The sequence below is a fragment of the Hetaerina americana genome, unplaced genomic scaffold (assembly GCF_022747635.1).
Source record: "Hetaerina americana unplaced genomic scaffold, ioHetAmer1.1.p SCAF_87, whole genome shotgun sequence".
In the NCBI taxonomy this organism is placed as follows: Eukaryota; Metazoa; Arthropoda; class Insecta; order Odonata; family Calopterygidae; genus Hetaerina; species Hetaerina americana.
The window spans coordinates 1,044,264-1,067,500 of record NW_027287505.1 but is presented as its reverse complement, the minus strand read 5'-3'; the positions used below and the strand labels follow the sequence as shown (position 1 = coordinate 1,067,500).

The following is a 23,237-nucleotide window of genomic DNA, read 5'->3' as shown; positions in this document are numbered from 1 at the left end:
TGCCTTCCTCAATAGTGTTTTTAACGTGACACCATCACTTACTGGCCGCCCCACTGGGGTCAGACGCCATTGCAGCCGCCTCACTGAGGAACAGACGCTGCGTGGACTACCTTTCGTCTGGCTCCTAACCTTCAACCTATCTGGCATGGGTGACCCTACCAGGAGCAATTTTTATTACTCCCGCCAGCACAGCTCTAGGGGTCATTGGAACACAGAAGCCTTTCCACCACGTCAAGGTTGTAGTCCGGGGAGGGGATATATATATATATATATATATATATATATATATATATATATATATATATATATGTATATAATATATATATATATTATATATATTATATATATATATATATATATATATATATATATAAATAATATATATATATATATAAATGGATGGTACAATAGAACACAAATGAAATCGATTACACTTAAAAGGATAATCTTCAGTCTTACTTGAAGAAGGCCTCGGAGAAGGTCGAAAGCTCAAACAATCTACAATGTAATTGCCTTTTTAAGTGTTAGCCATATATATATATATTTATTCAAACACGAAATCCCACCAAGCGGCGAACAAATACTCATTCACATAGAAATAGACATAAGGGAAAGGGATAGGAATGCGCAGAAAGGACGAACACAGTAGAGGTGGGGAAGGCGGAATCAGGCAAATCACGAGTTTAAAAATATTTCCTAGACCAGGACTTGAACTCTGGATCTATTCACTTGCCGGGCAGATGCTCTCAACCACTTGAGCTATCCAGGAAACATAATTTACACTAAGGTCTGCGATGCTTTATGCAACTAAGTGCTCTGATTCTTCGGCCAAGAGATGGTGTTAGGGAGCTGTTTCACCCACTAAAGGCTATGCATGCCACGAAACGCACTGTTCCTTTCCTTTATGATGTTGTATGATTGCTAAACTACTATCCTTTCCTCTTGTGTGTTGTCTATTTCTCCTTTGGTGGGTTAGAAGAGTTAAGTTGAAATGATACAGTACATTTTCCCAGCTCTAGTGATTTTTATTTCAAGTTCAGCAATTCTATGCAAACTAATTATGGTATTGGTCATATTTATCACTTATTTTACACTATTTTACAAACAGTTGTAAATGACACAAGTTACCAAAAATACATCATCATAATAATTATCACATTGATAATATTTATCATTCATATTCAATCCAATTATACTACTTGTCAGAGTATAAGCCAACACACAAGCACCCAGTTAATGATAGTTCTCAAGTCAAAGCATTTCTGCAAAATCAGGTACAGTTGGAACCAGCTCTATGATAGTAACCTATTCCATGTGACATATAATTTTGTGGAAATATGTTAATATGAAACAAGTAGTACATTTTGTATCAAAATTAATTCGAGGGGACTGATTGGAATATATATATGTGTGTATTGCACACTAAGTGCAATACACTTTTGCATCCTAGGATGACTTCCAAATGCTATTTGCAAAATGAATGTACACTGAATACCACAATTTGGCAAGGTTTTTTTTTTATTATTTATAATGGACATTTTACTTCAATACAAGAGGTAACCAAACTTTTGATGACCAAATCATTACAAACATAACACAACAATTTGTTTACAGAGTGATAGCTTTTGATTTCAACTACATTCCACAATTGATTAATATCAGGGGGCAGTTCATAGAATGCATGATACTGGCAAGATTTTGCCTCAGCATAAACATATATTATTCTAAATAAAGTGAACAGTTATTAGAATTGTGGCAATGCTAGAGTAAATGGGTCATTATTTGGAGTTGAATCCACACATGCAGTCTAAAGCAAGTTGTAAGCTAAACCACTCCCATCTTACCTAGCTTTGAGCAAAGGTCTATAATGACATTGTTAATGTCCGAAATTCACCAATGAATACTTTTCTACGCTCCAAAACTTACAAAACCATGTAAAAAATGATATCAATGATTCCTGAGTTTTTATAAACATATTTGTAATAAATATTTTTGTTACTGTGCTGAGTTTTTTCTGTGTCACTTCCATCAGAGCATAATTTATTTTACTGACAACGTAATTATTGTTAATGACTATTTAGTATTGATAGACAAAACTGAAAATAAATATGCAATGAAAATGCCTACCTTAGCCATGGTTGTGCCAATATCGATTTTTTTACGCAACTTTAAATTATGGTTTTGCTGTGATATGATGATAGGCATAAAATAAAATGACTTCACACAATCACAAAGAATGGCTTAGGTTATCTGTATAAATTTGTCCAGCATTAAGTGCTTGTAATTCTTATGGGCTGAAGACTTTTTCCTCCAGCTTCTGGAATTATTGTCATATATTAACACATTTCACCTGGTACAAAGAAAGTTGGAAGAACAGATTGCAATGTAGAATTAACTTGGAATGATCTGACAAGGGATAAAAAAAGTAATTTCCGAAAATGTATGCCCTATAATGATTATTCTTCATAAGTGCTTATTTTCAAATTTATTTCCAGTCTCTTTTGGTGGCATTGCTGGACTCTTCTTGGGATTCAGCCTTCTAAGTGGTGTTGAAATAATTTATTACTTAACTCTGCGGGCATTATGCATGGTTGTTCTTCCATTGAAGCTGAAAAAGAAAAATACCACTAAAAGCATGAAAACTGAACAATTACGTAAGCTCACAAAATTAGCACCTACTGCTAGAAATTTGAGATTATTGGTCCAACACAAAGAGAAAGACAAAAGAATGAAAAGATCATTGAAGCCAAGCTGGTGGTGATTTTCTGCCAACTTTGCAAATACATAGTAAAAATCTTATACAAAGGCATTATCAGTCTATCTGGCTTCTCTGCTCTTTTTACCTTTGATGTTTTAGATTGTATTCAAGCAGCATACCTCATTAAGAAATATATGGTGAGCTATAATTGTAGACTATGCACAACTTGTACCTACTCTGATAAATGACTTACATTCAATAACTGAAGGGCACATAGAAGGAAAATATTTAGTTATCTACATATTTATTACTTGTACTGTCTCCTCTTGGTAACATATAAAACTAGGTACAGTAAAACTTCATTATTTAAATAATTCAAGGGATAAAAGAAATAGGACTTTGAGATAAAGGATCTTAAAAATAATCTCATGGTACTATTTTCGATCATTAAAATCACAATGCTCGTTTATTTCTCCATTTAAGATACGAAAAAAATTGAACTGGAAAGTTTGTAATTAATTTTAAGGAAGCATATGCTGCCATGATTATTATGTGAAAAAATACATGAATGAATGCCTAGCCTCAAGTGTGAATCAACTGACAGTGGACTTCCATCCAATAATGTAGCCCATATAATCAGGAAAACTAACATTTTTGGAGCAGATATTGAAAGAATCTTTTTTTATGTAACCTATCCCCAGTAATCAAAAGTATTGCACAATTTTCATCTTATACACATGCAATTTAAAGTCCCATTGAAGAGGACCAAGGGGATCTCTTTGCTTCTTGAGCTGTGCCAAGACTCATTCATTATCACTAATAAAAGTGAACACACTAACGAGTGAGCACTAAGATAGCAACTTCATATTTCCTTTGAGTGTTCTCGCAGGTAATATGCACTTCTTACATTTGTGAAAATTTATGTAATCACTTCCACTTTTAGAAGTAAATGTTTTTTCTTCCATGAACTATGTCTATAGCAAATTGTATCACAGTAGCAATGACTTTGTAAAAGAATAATTGAAATTTAGACTCACTATTAACAATAAAAGTAAACTAAAATTATTGGTTATCATTTAAAATTTAATCAACAAGTACCTAGTAAGTTCATAAAAATTGAATGTATTCCTCTCAGCTGTATTAAACCAATTCTTTAGTCACAACTTTGACACTTGCATGCAACTGACTGAAAATGGACGATCATTTGGAACCCCAGCTTGGATATGAAAGTTTCATGGAAGTGGTATGGATTTGAGCTGAGAGTGACAATGCGCTGTAGACAATAACTTTAAGTCTGGTCATGTATTCTACTTGTAATTCAAATGCAGTCATCAAGGTGATTCAATGAATAATCTATGTATAGTATGTAAACTGCGAAGACCAATTTATGACTGGATTGTGCAATAAACTGAAAAAAATAAAAATTCCAGATGGAGTTGATTATTCTTAAATTCTTCTCAATATAAAATATCTGTCAATTTTTTCATGAAAAAGATGTGCAGGGAAAAAACAAACTTTGTTGTTTTTTTTAATTCTTACTTTATCAACAAAGCATACATTTTTGAGATTGATTTAGAGTACTAAGCCTAAAAATTTTACAAAATCATTCAATACCCTTCAGCTTTGTTTTCAGTTATCATTTGGAAGACACATAAATTGCAACTTCCCATTGTAATTTTTAGTTTGTGAAAGGCCTAATTTTTTCTTTATTCTTTAACATATTATTCAATCATGACAAAAAACTGTCTGCCACCCTCAGTTTTATTTCTAGATTAAATGAACACATCTTTCTCCTTTACTTGTCATCTCTTGAGAAGGGGGCTGTGGGCTCTGAGAAGAACACCTTTATAGCAATATATGAGATGCCTACCCACTAGCTGACAAAATCAATAGCAACACAAAATGCACGCAATAGGTGATGAAGTATCTGAGCATAGATGTGATTGAGTTGATTTTCACATGCAGAGAGCACCCTTAATGTGCATCACTCTGCTCTATTCGAATTTGTTTCAATCGCCAGCCTCATACCTAATGGCTGAGGATAGGCACAAACTGTCTATGACAAGCAAGAGACTCTGAACCAGCATTGCTTGTACTTCCAGACTTTCCCAACCACTGTACACCCATCAAACAATTCACTATCCACCAGACATTATTCCAAAAAGTCTGCATGCCACTTAGATAGGAATTGTATGGTCAGCACTTCAGCGATGATTGGAAGGATGACCAAACAGGGACAAAACAAAGGAGGGAATGTTTAGGGATAAGATTAAGTTTTGCAGGTCAGAAGTATCAAACTTTGGAGCAATTAATACAATATAATGAAGCTTACTGGTGCAATAAGCAAAGGAAAGAGGAGATAAGTTGTGCAAAATACAACAAGAAGTCAGGTGACAGTAAATTGAGGCTTTTAATATGCCCATTCAAATTTCACCAGTTCTGAGAGATAACCTACCTCAATTATTGTTTGCTAATCTAATTTTGTCCCTTGGAACATATGATAGCCATGGAATTGATTGATAGTTATGCAAAATCAATGAAAAATGCTGAAACCCAAAAGTTTTTTTCGGCAGATAAGGATAAAAAAATCACTCACTAAAATTAGAATCTCACTGAAGGCCATTCCTGTTATAGCATATGTTTTCCATAAAAGAAAAATTAAAATAGAGTATTCATGCAATGAGCCACGCATGCTTTTTCTATGACACAAATTTTGAATGAAGGACAAACATATGACAGCATGATATAATGAGAGATCTTAGATGTTTCCTTTGAACATGTGGCTTTGCCATTTTTTGTTTCAAACATTCTTTTGGTCCTTCGACAACAAGAAGATTGGACAAAATACAGCAAAATAGAAAGGAAGACAGATGAAGAAGTGCTAGGTGTAGTGAGAGGGAAAGAAGGGAAGCCCTTGGAAGAATTTTGAGGAAGACAGGAAACAATGTGAGGAGGTAGTGTTTTGAAATTGTGTGGCATGCATCACAATATAATCTCTATCCCCATTCCTTTCCCTGGCTTTGTCTAAAGCTACTATATTCATTCACTTGTGCAATAATATTTGCCTGGTCAGGCTGCAATGTAATCAACACTGTGGGGACAGTGAGGTGTAACTGTATGGTATTGAAGCCAAAAGATACTGACTTGAATAAAATCTAATTGGATCCAAATAATTGATTTAATAATTAAAGTGGTCCATTTAGTAAATCAATTCTCAGGTACATCCAATCAGCATGGGACATCTCTATCCCAAACAACTATTTCATTTAACACCCCTTTATTCCTTTTATTGTTGGGGCTCTTTATCACTAGGTCCTCGATACATATCCTGGACCAACACCCAGTCATTGAATCTATCGTCCAATCTCAAAAACTAATAGACTGTAGAATAATACTTTTCTTTTCATATCAAAAGTAAGATACATTTTCAAATTTCACCTCTGAGTTAACATAAAACCCAGCCAATGTGCTTGCTGGTCTGAAACCAATTGACAATTATGTGATTTTTATATGGTCATACCTTCCTGGGTTTCATCCAAGGCCTGATTGTCAGCATAATTCTGAGCGATAGAGTTCTGGGGAAAAAAATAAAGTTCAAAATGAAAATATATTCTTCACCACATATTGAAGCAGTAAATAAATATCTACTTCTTCATTTACAGGGACAACATCAATCACAATTATGTGAATATTTTTCGACACATTCATTAGAGAAATGGAACTCACAGTTATATATTACATGATTCAATAAGTCTTCAAACGATGGCTATGTCCATTATACAAAAGTAAGCTTAAATGGGTGGGGAGATTCACCTTTTTTAAAAATTTAACTTGCATTCTTCAACTCTTTCCATCCAGATGTAGCCAAATGGAAACATCTGTTTACAATGTCCCTCATTACCTTACCTTCACTTGTTTTTCATTGCTTAGGGGTCATCATCTTCTGGTTACTTGGCTGACAGAATCTACACTAAGTATAGACACATCCGCAATGTTCTAATTGAATGATATCTGAAGGAATCACAAAGTAGGATGTAACTATGGAAATTATTACTGCTATTCATCCATCCAATAAATTCTCAATGCCAGGCAGAATGTTCAAGGCATTGCACTTGTCGCTAATCGAATGAATACACATGCCTTATTTATGCAATGTCCTCTTGCATTGCTAATTGCGAAACATTGAGACACATCGATAATCTTTGCATACTTTCATGAGGACTACACTGGACCACCACAACAAAGTTCTCTGGCTCATCCCCATCTAGTTAAATCACACATTTGTAAGGCATTTGAGCACAGGTAAAATGCAATGTTTGAAAACTTAGAATAAAATCCTGTGCATCATCATCCTGTGAATAAACTCTGTGGATTGGAGAAAATTGCTGGAACTAAGTAACATCAACAGTAGCATTATAAATGGTAAGCCCATATGCATGCATCATACCTTTATATTAACTTGCAAATTTTTAAGGCTTGCAAAAATTGACATCTGAGCACAGTTTACTGCTTTTTGCAGCTTTAAAAAAGCTTCCCCTGTAGTTGATTCAATGGAATACTCTCAACCATTATTGCAACACATGATTTTTATTACACCATTGCTACAAAAAAGAGCCCACTCCAATGAAATGAGTTGACTAATAAGCAAAATAAGGTTGGCAGAAATGTGAAGCAAACAACCATGGGTTTCTGTCTTTGGGTGAATAATGTTATTTTGGGGAGAAACCTTCACCATCAAAATTAGATTCAATGTGCTACTACTCAAGAAATTCCTTTGCAACTCTGATTTTGGTAGGTTACCATAAAATAAGCCCTATATTTACCACAAATAGAAATATACAATAAATTTTAATACTATTAGGCAGAAAATCAAATAGCTTAATGTGGGACTTTTTTGTATCGACGACGTTTGAAACGTTATCATTAAACAGAACAATCCTAGGCATGTACAAAGACAAACTTCATAAATTTCTAAATAAAAGGCCACCTGAATTCCACGAATATATCCCACTAATTTGAGCATTTTCTATCACTGCAGGATTTGCTCAATAGAATGTTCGCATTGCCATAGCTCCATAAAAATGAACTTTCGACCACATGTTCATAGGATGGAAAATATTTAAATCATACCACACTCTGAGGTTATGCACAATCTACACTTATGGTGAGCAAATTTGGCGAGGTGAGATATAGGAAGCTCTGAAATTGATGGACAAACTATTAACTGAAATGCCAGCAGAGATGAAGAACTTGGCCCAGGGGAAGATTCGAGAAGTATTAATTAATAAGCATGTGACACGGTTATAATCATTTTATTTTTTGGGTAAAATTTGCAGGGGTAGTCTAACATCAGGACCACATCAGGGGTACCACATGGGTTCTCACTGTGAGGGCTATCTCTTAGGTGGAGGAATGGAGGTGAGAACAACTGACAAACTCTTCAGACACAGGGACACAAGGCAGGTGTTTAAAGGCTGGGGGCATAAGAAGGGGTTGAAATATTTGGAAAATGAAGAAAGAGAGAACAGGAGAGAGACAAATTTTCATTTACCAAGAATCTATGCACTGTAATATGTCCAATTTTTTTCCATATGCAAGATTTGCAGTTTGAAATCATTATGCTGCTCTTACGGGATATGTTTGGTGAAGAGTAATGTTTGCTCTTATTTCTTATGTATTCTTTGATTATTGTTTCAAACTTAGTTCACTTCTGTCAAATTACAATCTGCGCTCTCCAGTTTGTAAACCTCACTTTAATGGATGGAATTTATTCTTTTTTGAAGCAGAGTGGATTAATTATCAATAGTTTCATGTACTGAAGCCTTATTGATGTTCAGATCCTTCACTGCCCCCCCTGATTTCATTTAACCAAGTTAAGCATCCTCTTCAACAATGTATTTTTCTTCTTCATTATATCTTCACGGAGATATTTTCTAATTAGTTCTATATTCTTCCATCTCTTTATATTCAACCCAAATTGTGCTACATCTTACACAGTGTTCTCGAAGTGGTTTATCATACCCTGAGGGTAACTTTGAATTTCTTTCTACTGGTTTTTTTTCGGTAATAATACTTCACTTGTATAAATTCTCTGACTTATTTCAATTGTCATCTTTTTGTGGGACAACTATATTCAGTTCTTACATTCTGTTGCCCACTTTCCTCTTCACTTATTTACATTAATTCTTTCGGAGGCTTTCTTTCAATTGACAGCTTGTTTTGCATCTTCTACGATTACATTTTCAAGAAAATATCAATTTACCTCCAAATTCTCTTCCAAGCCCTTAAGAAATCCAGCATCAGTTGAGTTTTCTCAGTTATTCTAATTGCTTTCATTCCTAATTTTTTTTAAATACATTGAAAATGACATATTATCACTAAATTGTAGTTAATGTACACCCATATAGGTTCAGCAGACTGTGACTGGGTTCATGAATCACTGATGTCATTAATTCTAAATATTTCTCGAATCCTTACAGCACTCATGCTCTTTTTCGCAGTGGTTTTCAGGAAATGGTAGTCGTCACAACTAATGTATTATTAATGCAGAAATGGTCTTTCTCATCTTTCAGTCCATTTTCCCATCTGTATTGTCCTTCACTTTTTATTTCGGATTTCTGTTAAGAAATGCCACCAACTTGCAGGATTATTCAAGTTTCTACCACTTAAACAGTTTTATTATTATTTCCATGATGCTTTCGTAGGTCTACTCCCTCATATTCACAGTTATAGGCATGTACTCCTAACTTAAAATGTCCATTGACTTATTTGTAATCTTCGCCACAAGCAGTTCAATATACCAAAGCAAACTGCTTATGGACGATGAATATGAAATAAAATAGAAATGATATTTCAATGGGATTTCAAATATAGGAACATTTTAGAATAAGCTATACATGTTGGATCAATGCCCACACACGATATTACTTATTCGGCGCTTTCAAATTATTCAGGGACCGATCTTGTCAGTGACATAGCCAGTTTTTTGCGTAGCTCATAGGCGTGATTGTTGCTATAATACTGGAAATACTAGTAGAATATACGCTACGATATCACTTCTTTAATCATTGGAAGGTAACATAGAACTGGATATGATTGACTAATTCTGAATTCGGTTACTAAATTCCTGGTTCCCAACATCATTACTGTAATTCATTCTTATTCGACTGGGCAACTTCATGTAACGCCTCCCAGTGGTGTAGTTAGATGATGCTTTCATAAGTATACACGGATACTCATATTTAAAAGTTATTGTCAACTGTAACAAGTTCACTTACCGGAGAATGCTTATTTATCATTAGAAGTAACATTGCATAATCTTCCACGGTCTGCTCCACAAGTTTTATCTGAAAGCACACAAGTATTATGAAATTATTCCAGAAAAGACCGATCAACATTTAAATATGACAATTGAAGACACTAACCGATTTCCTAAGGAGAAGATCATCTCGGATGTGTTCACAATTTGTAAAATCTACTTCATTGGCTAGGGTCATAAGATTTTCAAAAAACTTGTTGCTTCTCTGTCTATGTACCTTAGTGTAGGCATAATTTTTATAATGTAGTAAGGCAAAAATTGGTAAAACTATCATTCTAAAAATGCTGTGTTGTGCAACCATAGCATAGTTACCTCTACTATACTCCAACATAGGAATAAAGCTAAGAAGCATATAAGGAATTCCACGGTAAGCAAGGACCATTGAACTGGGAAATTTAGCTGTTGTAATACATCAATCTTGGCTATTGAAGTCAATATTTCGTTTGACGGTATGAGGAAAATTATTGGCAAAGCCAGCAGAGATAGCACTGAAAATAATTCGCAGGTCATTTCGCTATAACCTGAATAAAATTATTTACATATAATTCGGGACTCTAGGAATAGACATTGCTAACTTACTGCATATCAATGGCCCTGTTAATCGATTATAAAATGATTCAAAATATTTTAGACTGGCCATTTTTAATTGCACCTTAATTTTGAATGAATAATTGTGTAAAAACAACTAACACTTAATTTTGTTCTTCGGCATGTCTGCGTATTGGCGTTGTCACTGTTGCCAAGTAACATCAAGAAACATAATGCTAGAGTTTTTGTTTAGTAAGGTATTAAATGGCGAATATCTTCTATGAAACTTGTACACACATACGTTTTGATGTTGGTATTTCAATGGGCTTTCATCATTGTACTTAGTTGTCACTCATTTTAAAATTCAAGTCATTTCGTTTTTATTGGTCTTATCCATAACATTAATATTTGTATATGTGTCTGATGAAATAACCCACAGGTGCTTTGCAGAATATATTTCATTTTTACATTTAACTCTCTTCAGAATAGACACTGCAATCACATATTTATATTAATGTTTTAATTTCCCGCCCCATTTATATCAGAATAAATTCAAAAAGGGCTTCATTAAATTTTCAGTTAAACTACAGATTGGATGGACCATTTAGCCATCAAAGGACGTGGAATTGTCTTTCAGGACCCATGCTGCTTCGTGAATGCAGATTTTTGTTGTTGCTATATGTAAAAAGAGTGACCAAAGAGGGCAAATCAATACTTCAGTTATTCCATTTATTTTGAAATATCACCCTCAGAAACGTTTAAATTCTACCGGATATTATTAAAAATTAAATTAGAGAAAATGCAGGTTTTGGAGTCTCTTGAATAAAGGACACAAGTTTCTATTCCATTCATGAAAATATATCGTAAGCCCCATGTTTACAATGCCCTCGTATCCTTTACGCGTTGTCCGTAGTCAATGAAATGACGTCAAGGGATGCCATTGGTTAAGTAGAGGCACGTGACCGCACCCTCTTCCATAGAAAAAAGTTGCCTAGCAAAAGCGAAATGAATATGTTCGTTGTATTGTGATTTTCGTGTGGAATTGTAAACTATCAGTGAATGACGAAGCCCTGAAGAACACGTTAGTGATTGCCAGGAAGATTCATTTTGTGTTTTTGTGATGTTAGATATCCATATTGCATTGAAGTTGTGTGAGAGAGTGAACAATGAAGTGTTTAAAGATGGTCAGCAAACAGTCGTTAAAAGTTAGAAGTGCTGAAGCTTAAATAGTTCTTCAATCAACTGAAGATCTTTGAAAACATGAACGAATGCCGAAAATTGGGCCATTATCATTTTTGAAATGCCTTCTGAGGACAGCCGGGCTCGAATTATGTCAACGGATGGGAAGGAATTAAGCGTTAGTGCGGAATGGTTATTACAAGAACTTCGTTCAAACTCAACCAGTGCTGGGCTTGTTATTTTAGACTGTCGAAGTTCTAATGAGTACGTGGAATCCCATATAAGACATGCCGTTAATTTTAGTATACCGAGTATCATGCTACGTCGACTGGCTGCGGGAAAAATTGACCTTCTGGCTACTATTAAGTGCCGAGATTTGAAGTCCAAAATTATGACTGCGTACAAAGAAAATGTGTTCGTCGTATACAGTGACATGGAACCAAGCTCAAGCATCACCCCTGATACGCTTCAAATTTTGTCGAGGAGATTGCAACAAGATGGCTGCCAAGTAGTGTACCTTGAAGGTATATTTCTTCCTTGTTATGTGTGTTTATTTACAATTTATCATTGTGGTTTAATGACCGAAGGTGAAGTTGTTTATCTATTGTTGCTCGCATCTTAGTATAAATTGTAGATTTTTGAGATGCGAAGTGGTTTCAAATTTTTTTATAAGAGTTTTTAATTATTTAATTTCGCCTATTGACATATATGTATCGAACGTGATTTCGTAGTGCACTGTCTATTTTTATTTGTGCTTAGTTTATTCCCCGATTTTGTATTTTTTATTTTCCCCACTTTCAATTCCATATTCACTCGCGAGTCATGTAATTCTACTCTTCAGGTTTTAAGGGAAGCTCATTTTTTTTCTTACCGGAAAAATATTTTGGTTCAAAGTTTTATGCGAACTAATTGTGTTTAGTACGGTCGTATTCAGGTCGATTTCTTGTGAATGGTTTCGAGTAGCGCTTCATTCTTATTGGCGAATGCCGCCGTATTGGCTTGTGATAGTGGTGGGGCGAATACGGGCAGGGTTCTCAATGGAATGGCATTGGACTTGAGAGTCAGTTCTGCGCATTACGTCATCATTGTTTTGGTACATCACGTATTTAAAGCCATACAATCTCGCCGAGAGATCGAGACAGATTGACGTTCACATTTCATTATTTTGAAAAATGGGATCATTTTATTGCCTGCATATTATGTATTCGTCCTAATTGTATTCTGGCTATTTTTGTGAATGATGTAATAATAATATTCGCCTACCTCTACCATTGGCAGTGTTGTATGTTTACGTTTGAAGTCAAGTTAGATTCACGCTTCCGGCTTTTACATGTAGGGGTATCTTCTTGAAATGAAACATCTTTTTTTGTGGTGTCTACCTGCAATCATAATAGGCAATACTACTGAATATAGGTATATATATTGACCCCGAAATTCAGGGTCAGTCGATTTTACTGAAATAGGGAGGGGACATTTACATTTTTATGTAGAAAATATGTAGCTCATAAAAATATATATGTATTATTGTTCTACGAACATTTTATTCATTAACGTTAATTGAGAAGAAATTTCGGCGATTTTGCTCATTAGATTTTAGTGGATTAATGTAAAATTCGGTCGACAGAAGAATTTGTTTGATTTGTTGGGTTTTTTAGTCTGAATTTAAAAGAATGTAACAAAACGGCTCTCAATTCCTTATCTGGATTCAAATCAGCTGCATTCAATTGCTAATAGCCACGCAAGGAACTGCCCCCGCCCATGTGTGTATTTAAATGCTTCTTTATTCATCGATCCCATCCAAATTCTCTCCTATTTACATTCCATGAATATATAATCCGAAACAAAATATTCTTACATTCAAGGGGTGCTTTCGTTTTTTCTTGCTTACAAGATTTAATGCAGTTCTCAGGGAAAATGATGAAATCACATCAAAACAATTTCAAATGCATTGAGTCCCATAACGGAAATATGGCATTTCTTCTGGAATACTTTGAAGTTAGGAATTTTTTTTTAAGTCATCAAGTGAGTTAACACTTAAATCTGAGTGTCCTGAATTCTAATTGCCATTCTGGACACTTTATAAGTCCTGCCTTAAGTTTTAACGCTTCCTAATGAAAAGCAGCTGTCTGACTGCAAAGTTTTTGTGACAACTTTTTCTTGAAGTGTGTGGACCTGATATTCTTCTGTTGCCCTTGAGATTGTAACTTCCCCCTTTTAACTATAATTCAATATAATCATATTTAAAGTTACGACGTACAATAATTTTAAATGCTAATTATGAACAAAATTATGAAATAATAAGAGTATTTACTCTTACCTGACAATGTGACGGACATTACCAGGCAGGCATTAATGAGTATGCTGTGAACACATCAGTTTTTTTGCAGACCTTTTAAATCATGATATTGTTCTCCGAATTCTTGATAGAGTAAGGATTAACCTTCTGTGATATCCATAAAAATATCAAGTATGCTGTGAAACATACTGATACAGTCTATTATCACAGTAGTCCAATGATGTACTCCAGGGGGTAATGAATGAATCGTACTGGCAAGCTAGAACTGAAATAGGGTCCAGTGGTCCCTTTCCCTCTATAAATTTTTTGCATCAGAGAATTCCTGCTCTCTCTCTCTTATTAAATTGCAATCGAGTCCAATCGTTTATATAAGTGAATAGTCAATAAGTTTGTCTAAAGAGGTCCACAACCCTCTGTCTACCTAACCTTCATCCCACCAAACCTTAATTCCTCAAGTTTTTGTTCTTTAATGCATGCTGAAGCATTCACATTTTGCCTTTATGAGCCCAGAAATATTAAATTACTTCAGTAAGCTCAGTATAATGTTTGTATATTTCGGAGAAGTGAATCATAGGCTGTAATGTAGACATTTCCAGGAATTCTCCTGTAAATTTTTATTCTATCCAATAATTTTCACTAGTCTAACATCACAACCACCATCTAGTACACTCCTTGTTGGACATTAGGAGCATGGGATTTTATGTGTGAGGCAAAAAAACCATTAATATAATTCACCATGAAAGATTTTTGACAGATAAACAGCACCACGTAATGCTTATAAACTACATTTCTTCTCTCTGCATATTGCCTATCAAGTATTGAGGAAACAAGACGGCTAGTCCCATACCCTGGGGAGTAGAAGGTGTAGAACCTACTTTTTTTTTTAATTTTTAAGGACTTTTAATATCTGTAATGGATATGTCATTTCACAGAAGTAGATGTGATGGATTCAAGGCTCTTATGAAGTGCTGTCAATATAGGGATCCTGGGCCATAATTATGTGCTAATCACAGTTTTTTTTTGTTGTTCCTTAGGTGGATTTTCTTCCTTTCGGAACCTATATCCAGAATGGTGTGAAATAGACACCTTAGATGCTGTACCTTTAGTTGGTCTTCGCTCATTACGCATAGCAGGCAGCAGCACAGTGAATACTAGCGAGCCTCCTCGTTTGCGGTGGACCCAAGCAACTTCGGCCCCTGCAGGGAGTGTAATTCCTTCATCACAGGTGTGTTGGTAAAAGGTAGTAGTTGTAGAATAATGAAAAAACCTTTAAGACAGAGGTGTAGCAGGTTCAATGACAAAAAACAAAAGGTGCTCTCTGATGTGCCGCACAATGGGTAGGATTTGTGGATGTGACTGCATGAAAGGTATTCAGTGTGGTTTGACCGACTTAGAAGATGAATTTAGTTGTGAAATCACATGCAGTTAAACTCAGTTTTCAATGAGCAGAGATGTGTATGATGAGACCTAGGCTATCGTGAGCAAACGGTGAAGAGTTGATTGGAAATTATGCATTTTATTGGCATTGCAAAGAAGTTTTTATACCATGCTAATACTGCATTGTCATCCCGAGGACTGAGATCTACTATTGTATGACCCCAATACAACCAATGTCATCCTCGACTCCTCTGCTTTGTCCATGATGGTTTCCACATCCCACAGCGATTTATTACCCTTTTAAAAATGATTCATTTGACTTTATTGGTGATTTTCAGAAATGGAACTCTCATAACTTAGTATTTTACTCAATTTTCTTTTTCTCCTTTGTTAAGGGTGCATTTATTATCACGTGCATATGAGCGACAGAAGCAGTTAATGCAATGATACCTTTATATGTATAATGGATATAATGATAAACATTCGTGCGTTGCATCTCATTTTGAGTTTGTGTTCCGTAAGCATGATTTACTATTTTAAATATTGAGAGGTTGGTCCATCTGTTAATTGTGTGAAGTTTGTTTTTTTTGAATTTAATGTCTTTGAAATTCTTAAGTTTTGAATTGAACAGATTAACAACTCACCTGCCGCTCACTATTCCAAATGATAACATGGAATGAAAGATAATTCCTCGAGAGAAGTGGAAGTCGAGTGGTTAGTTCTTCCTTTTTATTGCTGTAGTCTTCAGATAATAAGACATCATAAAAGCTAGATTTTCTCTCATGTTGATGTTGAAGGACTCGTTCCACTTATTTTTTCTGTAAAAAGGGAAAATCAGTGAATCAGAAGTGTGTGTTAAATTAACAATTTCATAAAGAGATACAATGGAGTAGATATTAAGATATCAGCGGACAATGGTTTGGAACATGTTTTCTAGATGCTTTTTAAGGCAGGTGAAGTGCACTGCCACTGATTTAACCTCACCAATTGCTGTATCAAATAGAATTTTATGCAGTGGAAATGATAAAAAAAGAGTTGTGGTACAAGCAGTGAATAATGAAGATCTTTTGAATAGTTTTATAAAACCTGCAAAAAATTAATTAAAATGGAAGCATCTGAAAAATGCTAATCATGCAGTGGGTTCAACTCGTAGCCCTTAATTTGAGATGTGGTGATTGTGTGAAGAAAGTATGAGAAGGAATACCAAAAGAGGAAGATTCAATGAAGAGCGAAGGTGGGTGATGTCATACATGCAGTATTGCACCGGTAATAAAAGGTTGAAAGCGTGTTAAATGGAAGCAATTAATGGCGTACCTATATCAAAATTTCCCACTTAGTAATTTATATTTATCTCGTAATTTTATGAGATTTTACGTTATTTCTCTTGAAATGAAGGCACCAAAAGGTAAATGAACCATTCTGAAACCATTATCACTGATATCCTAGAATTGATGATTATGACAATTCTGAAATACACTTGCTCAGAATATTGTTACTTCAACCATGCTCACTTTAACGAAGCATCATTCAAATTTAATTTCATATTATGAGCTTGTATGAGTTGCGATTGAAATATGAGGTCACAACGTAATGCAAACTTAGGTATTCCTTAAACCATGAGAAGTTTGGAATAATATATTAGTTTAAATGTGATTTAAAAAGAGTTATACGTAACAAGTATATCATGTAAACAAGTATAATTATAGTGGTTCATGGATTAATGTGTTTATAAAAAATGGATATTCTTTTTCACCTAATTGATCTCTGTCAATTACTTGTGTAAACTATGTAGATAGCTGATTTCGAATAAGAGTTTTTATATATGCATTGAAATACAACTGTAATGACCTTTGAACTTTTGCAGCATCAGTGCTCTGATGAAGATTGCTGCAGCAGTGCATCTTCAACTGATGGAGCTGGGGATTTCCCAGTTGAAATTTTACCGCACCTTTTTCTGGGGAATGCCGCAAACTCAGAAGATGGGGAAGCATTAAGCAGGCATCGAATACAGGTTCGCCATCTCATCACTCGCTAAATAAACGGTTGAAGGAGCTGTCTGTTCAAATAACCCCATCATGTGTGCATAACAAAGCTAATATGTCGGCCCGAATTAATCCAAAATCCTGCAACTTTCTGTTTTTTATTGCAATAACATTGATAAGTCAAATATAATGTTGGTGTGTGGCTATGTGGACTGCTATGATCACATTTGCATATTCACAGTACATATTGGACATTCATCAGAGTTTATATATAGAGAATGAAACAAGTAATGTACTCTTATATTAATGAATGAATCTTTTATGATGTTTATGCAACTGTTAAAATAGTTAAAATAACAGACATAAAGGTTTCCTTTAAATGCAGACTGCCCAAGAGTGATTTGGTGACACTTAGAAAAAATTAATCAATATATTTACTAATTCAGTATGGGTCATAATGCATATATTGCCATGGTATGACATTGCCAGCTCATGCCAATCAAATAATTCATCGCCAGTTGATCAATGAGAAAACACACATGACCCAATAATCCAAATATGTTGAGCATTTCAAATTTCAATGTATTCCTGTAGGTTTTCCCCAGACAAATAAACTTTTCATTAAGCCATGGCAATTTTTCCTACTTTGAGATCCATATTGTTTTTTTGTGCAAGTTATTGCATTAATAGCCAATATTTTGATTTCACTCTTCATCGCAGTTTGAGATCATTGCCATGAAATGGAATGTGTAAGGTTTTATTGTGCAAAATTCTAAGGAAGGTTTGAACTCTTTCATTGTTTATCACATTTGTAATGATAATGATTTTTGGGAGTTTTGTGTTGATTGAACTCAGCCCAGTTATATTATCTTCAAAAAACATTCAAAAGACCCTATTTTAATCTCTTATAAAATTTTCTCTTTCAGTATATTTTGAATGTGACACCGAACTTGCCGAATGTTTTTGAAGATAGCGGAGCTATCAAGTATATGCAGATTCCAATCACAGACCACTGGAGCCAGAATTTGGCTCGTTTTTTCCCCAATGCCATCCAGTTCATTGGTAAGAAGTTTGTGTGTAACTCGATATTGTCTACTGATTGTGAATCAATCTGCACTGGAATGCTGGATTGTGTGGAACTGGATTGTGTGGCAATCTGCACTGTTCCACTGCAGTCATTTAATTATCTTGTTATTGTTGAAAGCTTAGGTTGACATTTATTTGCAGTTTAATGTTGATACAAGGGTTGTTTAATTGTTGAGAGTAGGATATTTTACAGTCACAATATCTATTCACTCATTTGATTGCTGTCATTAATTTTACCAGAATCAGGTTAGCATATGGACTAGGCACATCATCATCATTGATGTCTTTAGGTATTAATATAAGGCAGACTTTATGGCTGCTTATGCAAGGCATGAGAATGAGAAACATCAGCCACCCTTTCATCTTACTGGTGTAGCTTTGCAAATGACATCTATTGCGATGCCTTGAAATTTTTGAGGGAGGTGTAGAAGTACAATTTAAATTGTGGGTAAATGTAAATTGAGTGTATACATATGTACTCCATTGAAGGTAGTGAAAGCAAAAAAGTCTAGTGCAGCTTATAAGACAGTCTTTGCTGTGTTCTCCTGTCACTAGATCCTCAAGTTCCATGAGTGCACGTGAAAGTGCACCCAGCACTAATTAATTTCACTAGTGCACGAAAGAGAAAATCAAAGATAACGAAAGGGTACAAACGTTTCAATGAAAGTTTACTCACATCAGCCTAGAGCACAAATCAAATTCCGAAATTAAAATACCAAAAATTCTTATGGTGTACCCCAATGGTTTAAAAAGATCATGCAAAAAATATTCGGAAGTACTTACAGAATAAGAAAGTATGTGGCAGCATAATTTGCTTATTTGAATGATGATTGGCATGCAAATTAGAAAGCTATGCTGCTGCAACCCTGTGTTAAGGACTATGTTTCAATTCTTTGGAGACTCAAACTGTAGCATGGACAGAATCATTATTCAGGGAAAAGGTAGTACACCCTGAAGCAACTAGACTAGAAACACCTGGCATCAAATGGCTGGAGAGACTATTTCAAAGCTAACGTTGAGATAGTTTGAGCTACTATTGTAACGGAAACTATCCATGGTGATTAAAATTGTGTAGATTCTGAACTAGTTGAATCATGGAAATGGGTTTATTGTAACATATAGCCATGAACATTTTGAGCCAATATGAGATATTTTCAAAGATAGGTTAGCTATGATATTAACAGAAATATTGCAACAACAGGCAAGATCATCATCTCAACTGCAACCCTCGGTCTCATAATGCAAGACACTTCCAATAAGGAACAGGAGAATTGCTCTGAATCAAAATGTAGATTTCTCATTGGACACTCCCAAGAAACTTTTTGCAATTCCAGATAACTGGTGAAAGTAACCACTTCTGCAAATAGTTGTTAAATGGTGCACCAACAATCTGATGCCTAAAGAGTGATGGTATTTCATGAAGAGGTGGAAAATTGAATATAGCAAGGCATATTCAGCTGAACATTTACAACTTATGGAATATTAGAAAATCATCACAATGAACCTTACCCACAATTCTGAGTGTCATGTTCTTTGCAGGAAATTTATGCGACTTAATAAGCTTGAAAATTATTATAAAGAGTTGGCAAATCTTAAAGTCTATGTCATAGGTATTGGAAGAAAATTAAACAAAAATGAGTACTCCTTTGAGAGTTCCCTTGTAAATTTTTTTAGTAATATCATTTCTCTGTGATATTTTTTGGGAAACATTCTGCTTTCTTCTGAAGCTTTTTTTTTAAGTTGCAATATGTTTTTTGATATTTTATTCAGCCGATGTTCTATGTCTAGTTACTCTTAGTTTGGCAGCATTTGAAACGTGTGCAATTGCTTCATACCTTGCAGACGAAGCGCGATCCAGAGGACACGGAGTGCTGGTTCACTGCGTCGCTGGCGTCTCGCGCTCTGTTACTGTCACCCTGGCATACTTGATGCACAAGCTGTCCCTTCGTCTTGATGATGCCTTCAACTTAGTGCGCTCTCGGAAGGCTGACGTCGCCCCCAACTTTCACTTCATGCAGCAGCTGCTGGCGTTTGAGCGAGAGGTGCTCGGGGATGCAGTTTTGGCACACTCTGACCCTGGTGCTGGGGACGCCCTCCCCCCCTCCACCTCGTCCCCACCCCTTGTGCCCCCCTCTTCATCCTCCTCCCTTGACTCAGGCCGTGGCAGTCCCCCGGGCTCCGGTGAGATCGAGGGTGCCCCGCCCCCCCCTGCACCAGCACCCACACCCACCAATCTCTTGCTGGACCCAAGGCCACCAACAGGGACTAGTCCCGACAGTGGCATTGAGTTTGATCGCTGGGCCACTTCCGTTGGGGAGTAGGCTCAGCATGGCGGAGGGGGGTTGTTGCTGTTGTGCCTAGTGGGCTGTGGAGCTAGGATTATTCTCTGTTAAGTCCATTTGAGGTGCTGAAGTCTACCTGTGGGGTAAATCCTCTTTACCCTACATAAGTAGCTAGTAGAAGAGACTCTTGTTCATGTTACCAATCTGTTCTCACTGCCCTTGGTTGTATGCATGTAGGAATACTTTCCATCCATTAGGAAGAGTAGTTGCCAGAGAGGAAAGGGGTGAGTCCAGAGGGAATGGCATACTGCAGGAATGTCCCTGTGCATCTCTCCAATGGTTGTGCCTCATGCAGCTCTTGATTATTTTCTCTCATTTAACTTGATGCAAAGTGTGCCATAGTCATGCTATGTGCTCAGCAGGCATAGATCAAGTTTTGTGGTGAGAGTTTTAACCTGTGGGGTATAATAAGATTCTGTTTTTGATGTGACTATTGCAGATTTTTAACTTGACAAAGGTTTTTCGAGCCTCTTCTCGGTAAAATTTAAATGTTTAGTCCATTTTGTCCTTCTAATTTTTATAATTTTAATGAGCAAGTGAACTGCCTTATTCTGTCATTATATATAGATAAATACATATATATTTACTTTAATTAATGATTGCAATTTTAATCCAAATATTCTCAGAGCAATATAGTGTTGCTGTGACTTTAAGTAAGCATAGCTAATTACCAAATATTGCCTTCCATCTGTTATTATGATTAAGTTAATTAGTTCCAGATAGAATATAATGTATGTATTCGATGAAGAAAAGTGAAAAGAATGATAATTGGTTTCAAGGACAGTGAGAGGCAGACAAAATGTTTGTCTTGATAGTCTTTTGAAGCCATAATCTTTCCAGTGTTTTTATTCCATGTGACAATTTTGGTACTCACTCATTACACCCAGTAGCAGTCAGCCAGAGTTACGACTTTAATTTGTTTTTTAGGCATACAGTAACCTTATTTTCATTACAGGTGCACCTTTTTAATTTTGTATAACAGTTAATTTTTCTTTGGCCTATTTGATGAAGGCACTGTTGATTTGCACTTCACTCTCACATTACATGCACAACTCACTCAGGAAGTCCCCAAACATCTGCTGGGTATGAGTGAGGCACAGACAGGTCAAATATGGAGGGTATCTATATTTAATTATTGCAGATAATAGTTTTCATGTTTTCAACAAACATTACTCCTGGACCACTGGGTAATGAGGAAGTTAGAAATTGAAGATTTGTTCAGGCAAGTTGTGAGCCTATGAATTATATAATATCTGCTAACTGATTCGTTATGAAAGATAAACATCCAGTGATGCCTCAGGTAAAGTGAAAGTTTATTGATTTAAAATTTGCAAGTTATATGCAGGATAGTATTTGGAATAACAATGTTGCATCTACCTCTATGAATAAAGGTGGGATCTCCCATAGTTACCTGTTTTTTAAGATAGGGCAATTGTTTGTTAAATTACGTATTCATTGAATCCTACACTGGTCTCCTAATTCAGCTGGGATAAAACCTGGTTTTGAAACTTAAAAATGGCACTGCATTTATTGTAATTATATATCATTTTTGAACTAATAGATAAGTATTTCTATTTTTATTTATCTGCCAATTTTAAAGCATATTGCACCACAAGTGGACCCCAGACATTTGCTGTTATAAGGTGTAGCAAAACATTTATTTAAGGTGATATGTTCAGCTCATTTAAAGAGGCTGGATCTTGATTTCAGGGTTTTCTGGAAGGAAGCTCATGACTTTTAATTGCAATTGGTCATGTATTTATTAAAAGTTAATGAATGATCATCATACTTTTGAATGCACCTCAAGAGGATAGTCTACTTCTGGTAAATGATAGAGAAAGTCATGGGAGGACATGTATCAAACATATCATGTGCACTTTGTTTTCTTCACTCACATTTTTCTTGATCTCATGGTGAATCGATGCACACTTTCCCTCTTTCTATTGTATTACAGTGGTTGTGATCAACTCACTCATTTTTCATCCTCATCTCTTAGTTCTATAGTATTTCTGTCTTGCATATTCAGATTAATGTTAATCAACCATTCCTTTTTTTCTGTTTTCCGAATCCTTTGACACTCTGGTTTCTTCTTTAGTAGTTCCACATATGTACTAATGAATACAGCACTCTGTCTTGTATATCTCCTCTTCCTTCTGCATTTTCTCAGATCTGAGAAAGCAACATTTTCACCAACTGAATACTTAACAGTGAAGAAACAAAATAGGAAGTCATGAAAGAATATAACAACCATTTGCAAAACTAATTGACTGGTGCTTATATGTTGATTATAATTTCTTGTTGTGGCAGTTGCCAAATGTGAAAATATAATTCTTTTTATCGTGACTTATGTCCCTTGGTGCCACATGTGTGGTTCTACGAATGGAAGAGCAATAATTAATAACTTAAGATGCATCAAGCAGATCATTTAATG

General features: G+C 35.4%; 3 protein-coding genes across 7 annotated transcripts in view; 2 read left to right on the top strand and 1 right to left on the bottom strand.

The window, feature by feature from the left end:
* The window catches only part of LOC139698497 (sodium channel protein Nach-like), a 12,920-nt gene extending 8,891 nt beyond the window's left edge, over nt 1-4,029 (top strand). For both annotated transcript variants that reach the window (XM_071597378.1, XM_071597377.1), the window contains one exon: nt 2,496-4,029. In XM_071597378.1, the coding sequence (XP_071453479.1) occupies nt 2,496-2,761 (266 nt within the window). In that variant the 3' untranslated portion in view covers nt 2,762-4,029. The remainder of the gene's footprint in view (nt 1-2,495) is intronic.
* cdm (importin-13-like protein cdm) overlaps nt 1,139-23,237 on the bottom strand; it is a 79,719-nt gene continuing 57,620 nt past the window's right edge. For 2 of the 4 annotated variants that reach the window (XR_011702956.1, XR_011702957.1), the window contains 3 exons: nt 9,976-10,044; nt 6,219-6,273; nt 1,140-2,608 (listed from right to left, as the gene is read on the bottom strand). Coding sequence is in view for 1 of the 4 variants with exons in the window: in XM_071597374.1 (XP_071453475.1) it covers nt 2,582-2,608; nt 6,219-6,273 (82 nt within the window). In the remaining 3 variants the exon portion in view is untranslated. Of the gene's footprint in view, nt 2,609-6,218; nt 6,274-9,975; nt 10,045-22,931; nt 22,976-23,237 lie in introns of those variants that run through there. The other 2 variants (XM_071597374.1, XR_011702958.1) reach the window with 2 other exon arrangements.
* Nucleotides 11,562-22,844, top strand: Mkp3 (Mitogen-activated protein kinase phosphatase 3). The gene is made up of 5 exons (XM_071597376.1): nt 11,562-12,247; nt 15,054-15,244; nt 17,261-17,407; nt 18,305-18,440; nt 20,307-22,844. Exons 1-5 carry the CDS (start codon nt 11,845-11,847, stop codon nt 20,783-20,785), a joined length of 1,356 nt encoding a protein of 451 aa, XP_071453477.1. The 5' UTR covers nt 11,562-11,844; the 3' UTR covers nt 20,786-22,844.

Coding starts and splice junctions, on each gene's coding strand:
- Mkp3 (XM_071597376.1), top strand. CDS start 11,845: ATGCCTTCTGAGGACAGCCGGGCTCGAATTATGTCAACGGATGGGAAG. Junction 12,248..15,053: donor CCAAGTAGTGTACCTTGAAG/GTATATTTCTTC, acceptor GTTGTTCCTTAG/GTGGATTTTCTTCCTTTCGG. Junction 15,245..17,260: donor GTGTAATTCCTTCATCACAG/GTGTGTTGGTAA, acceptor GAACTTTTGCAG/CATCAGTGCTCTGATGAAGA.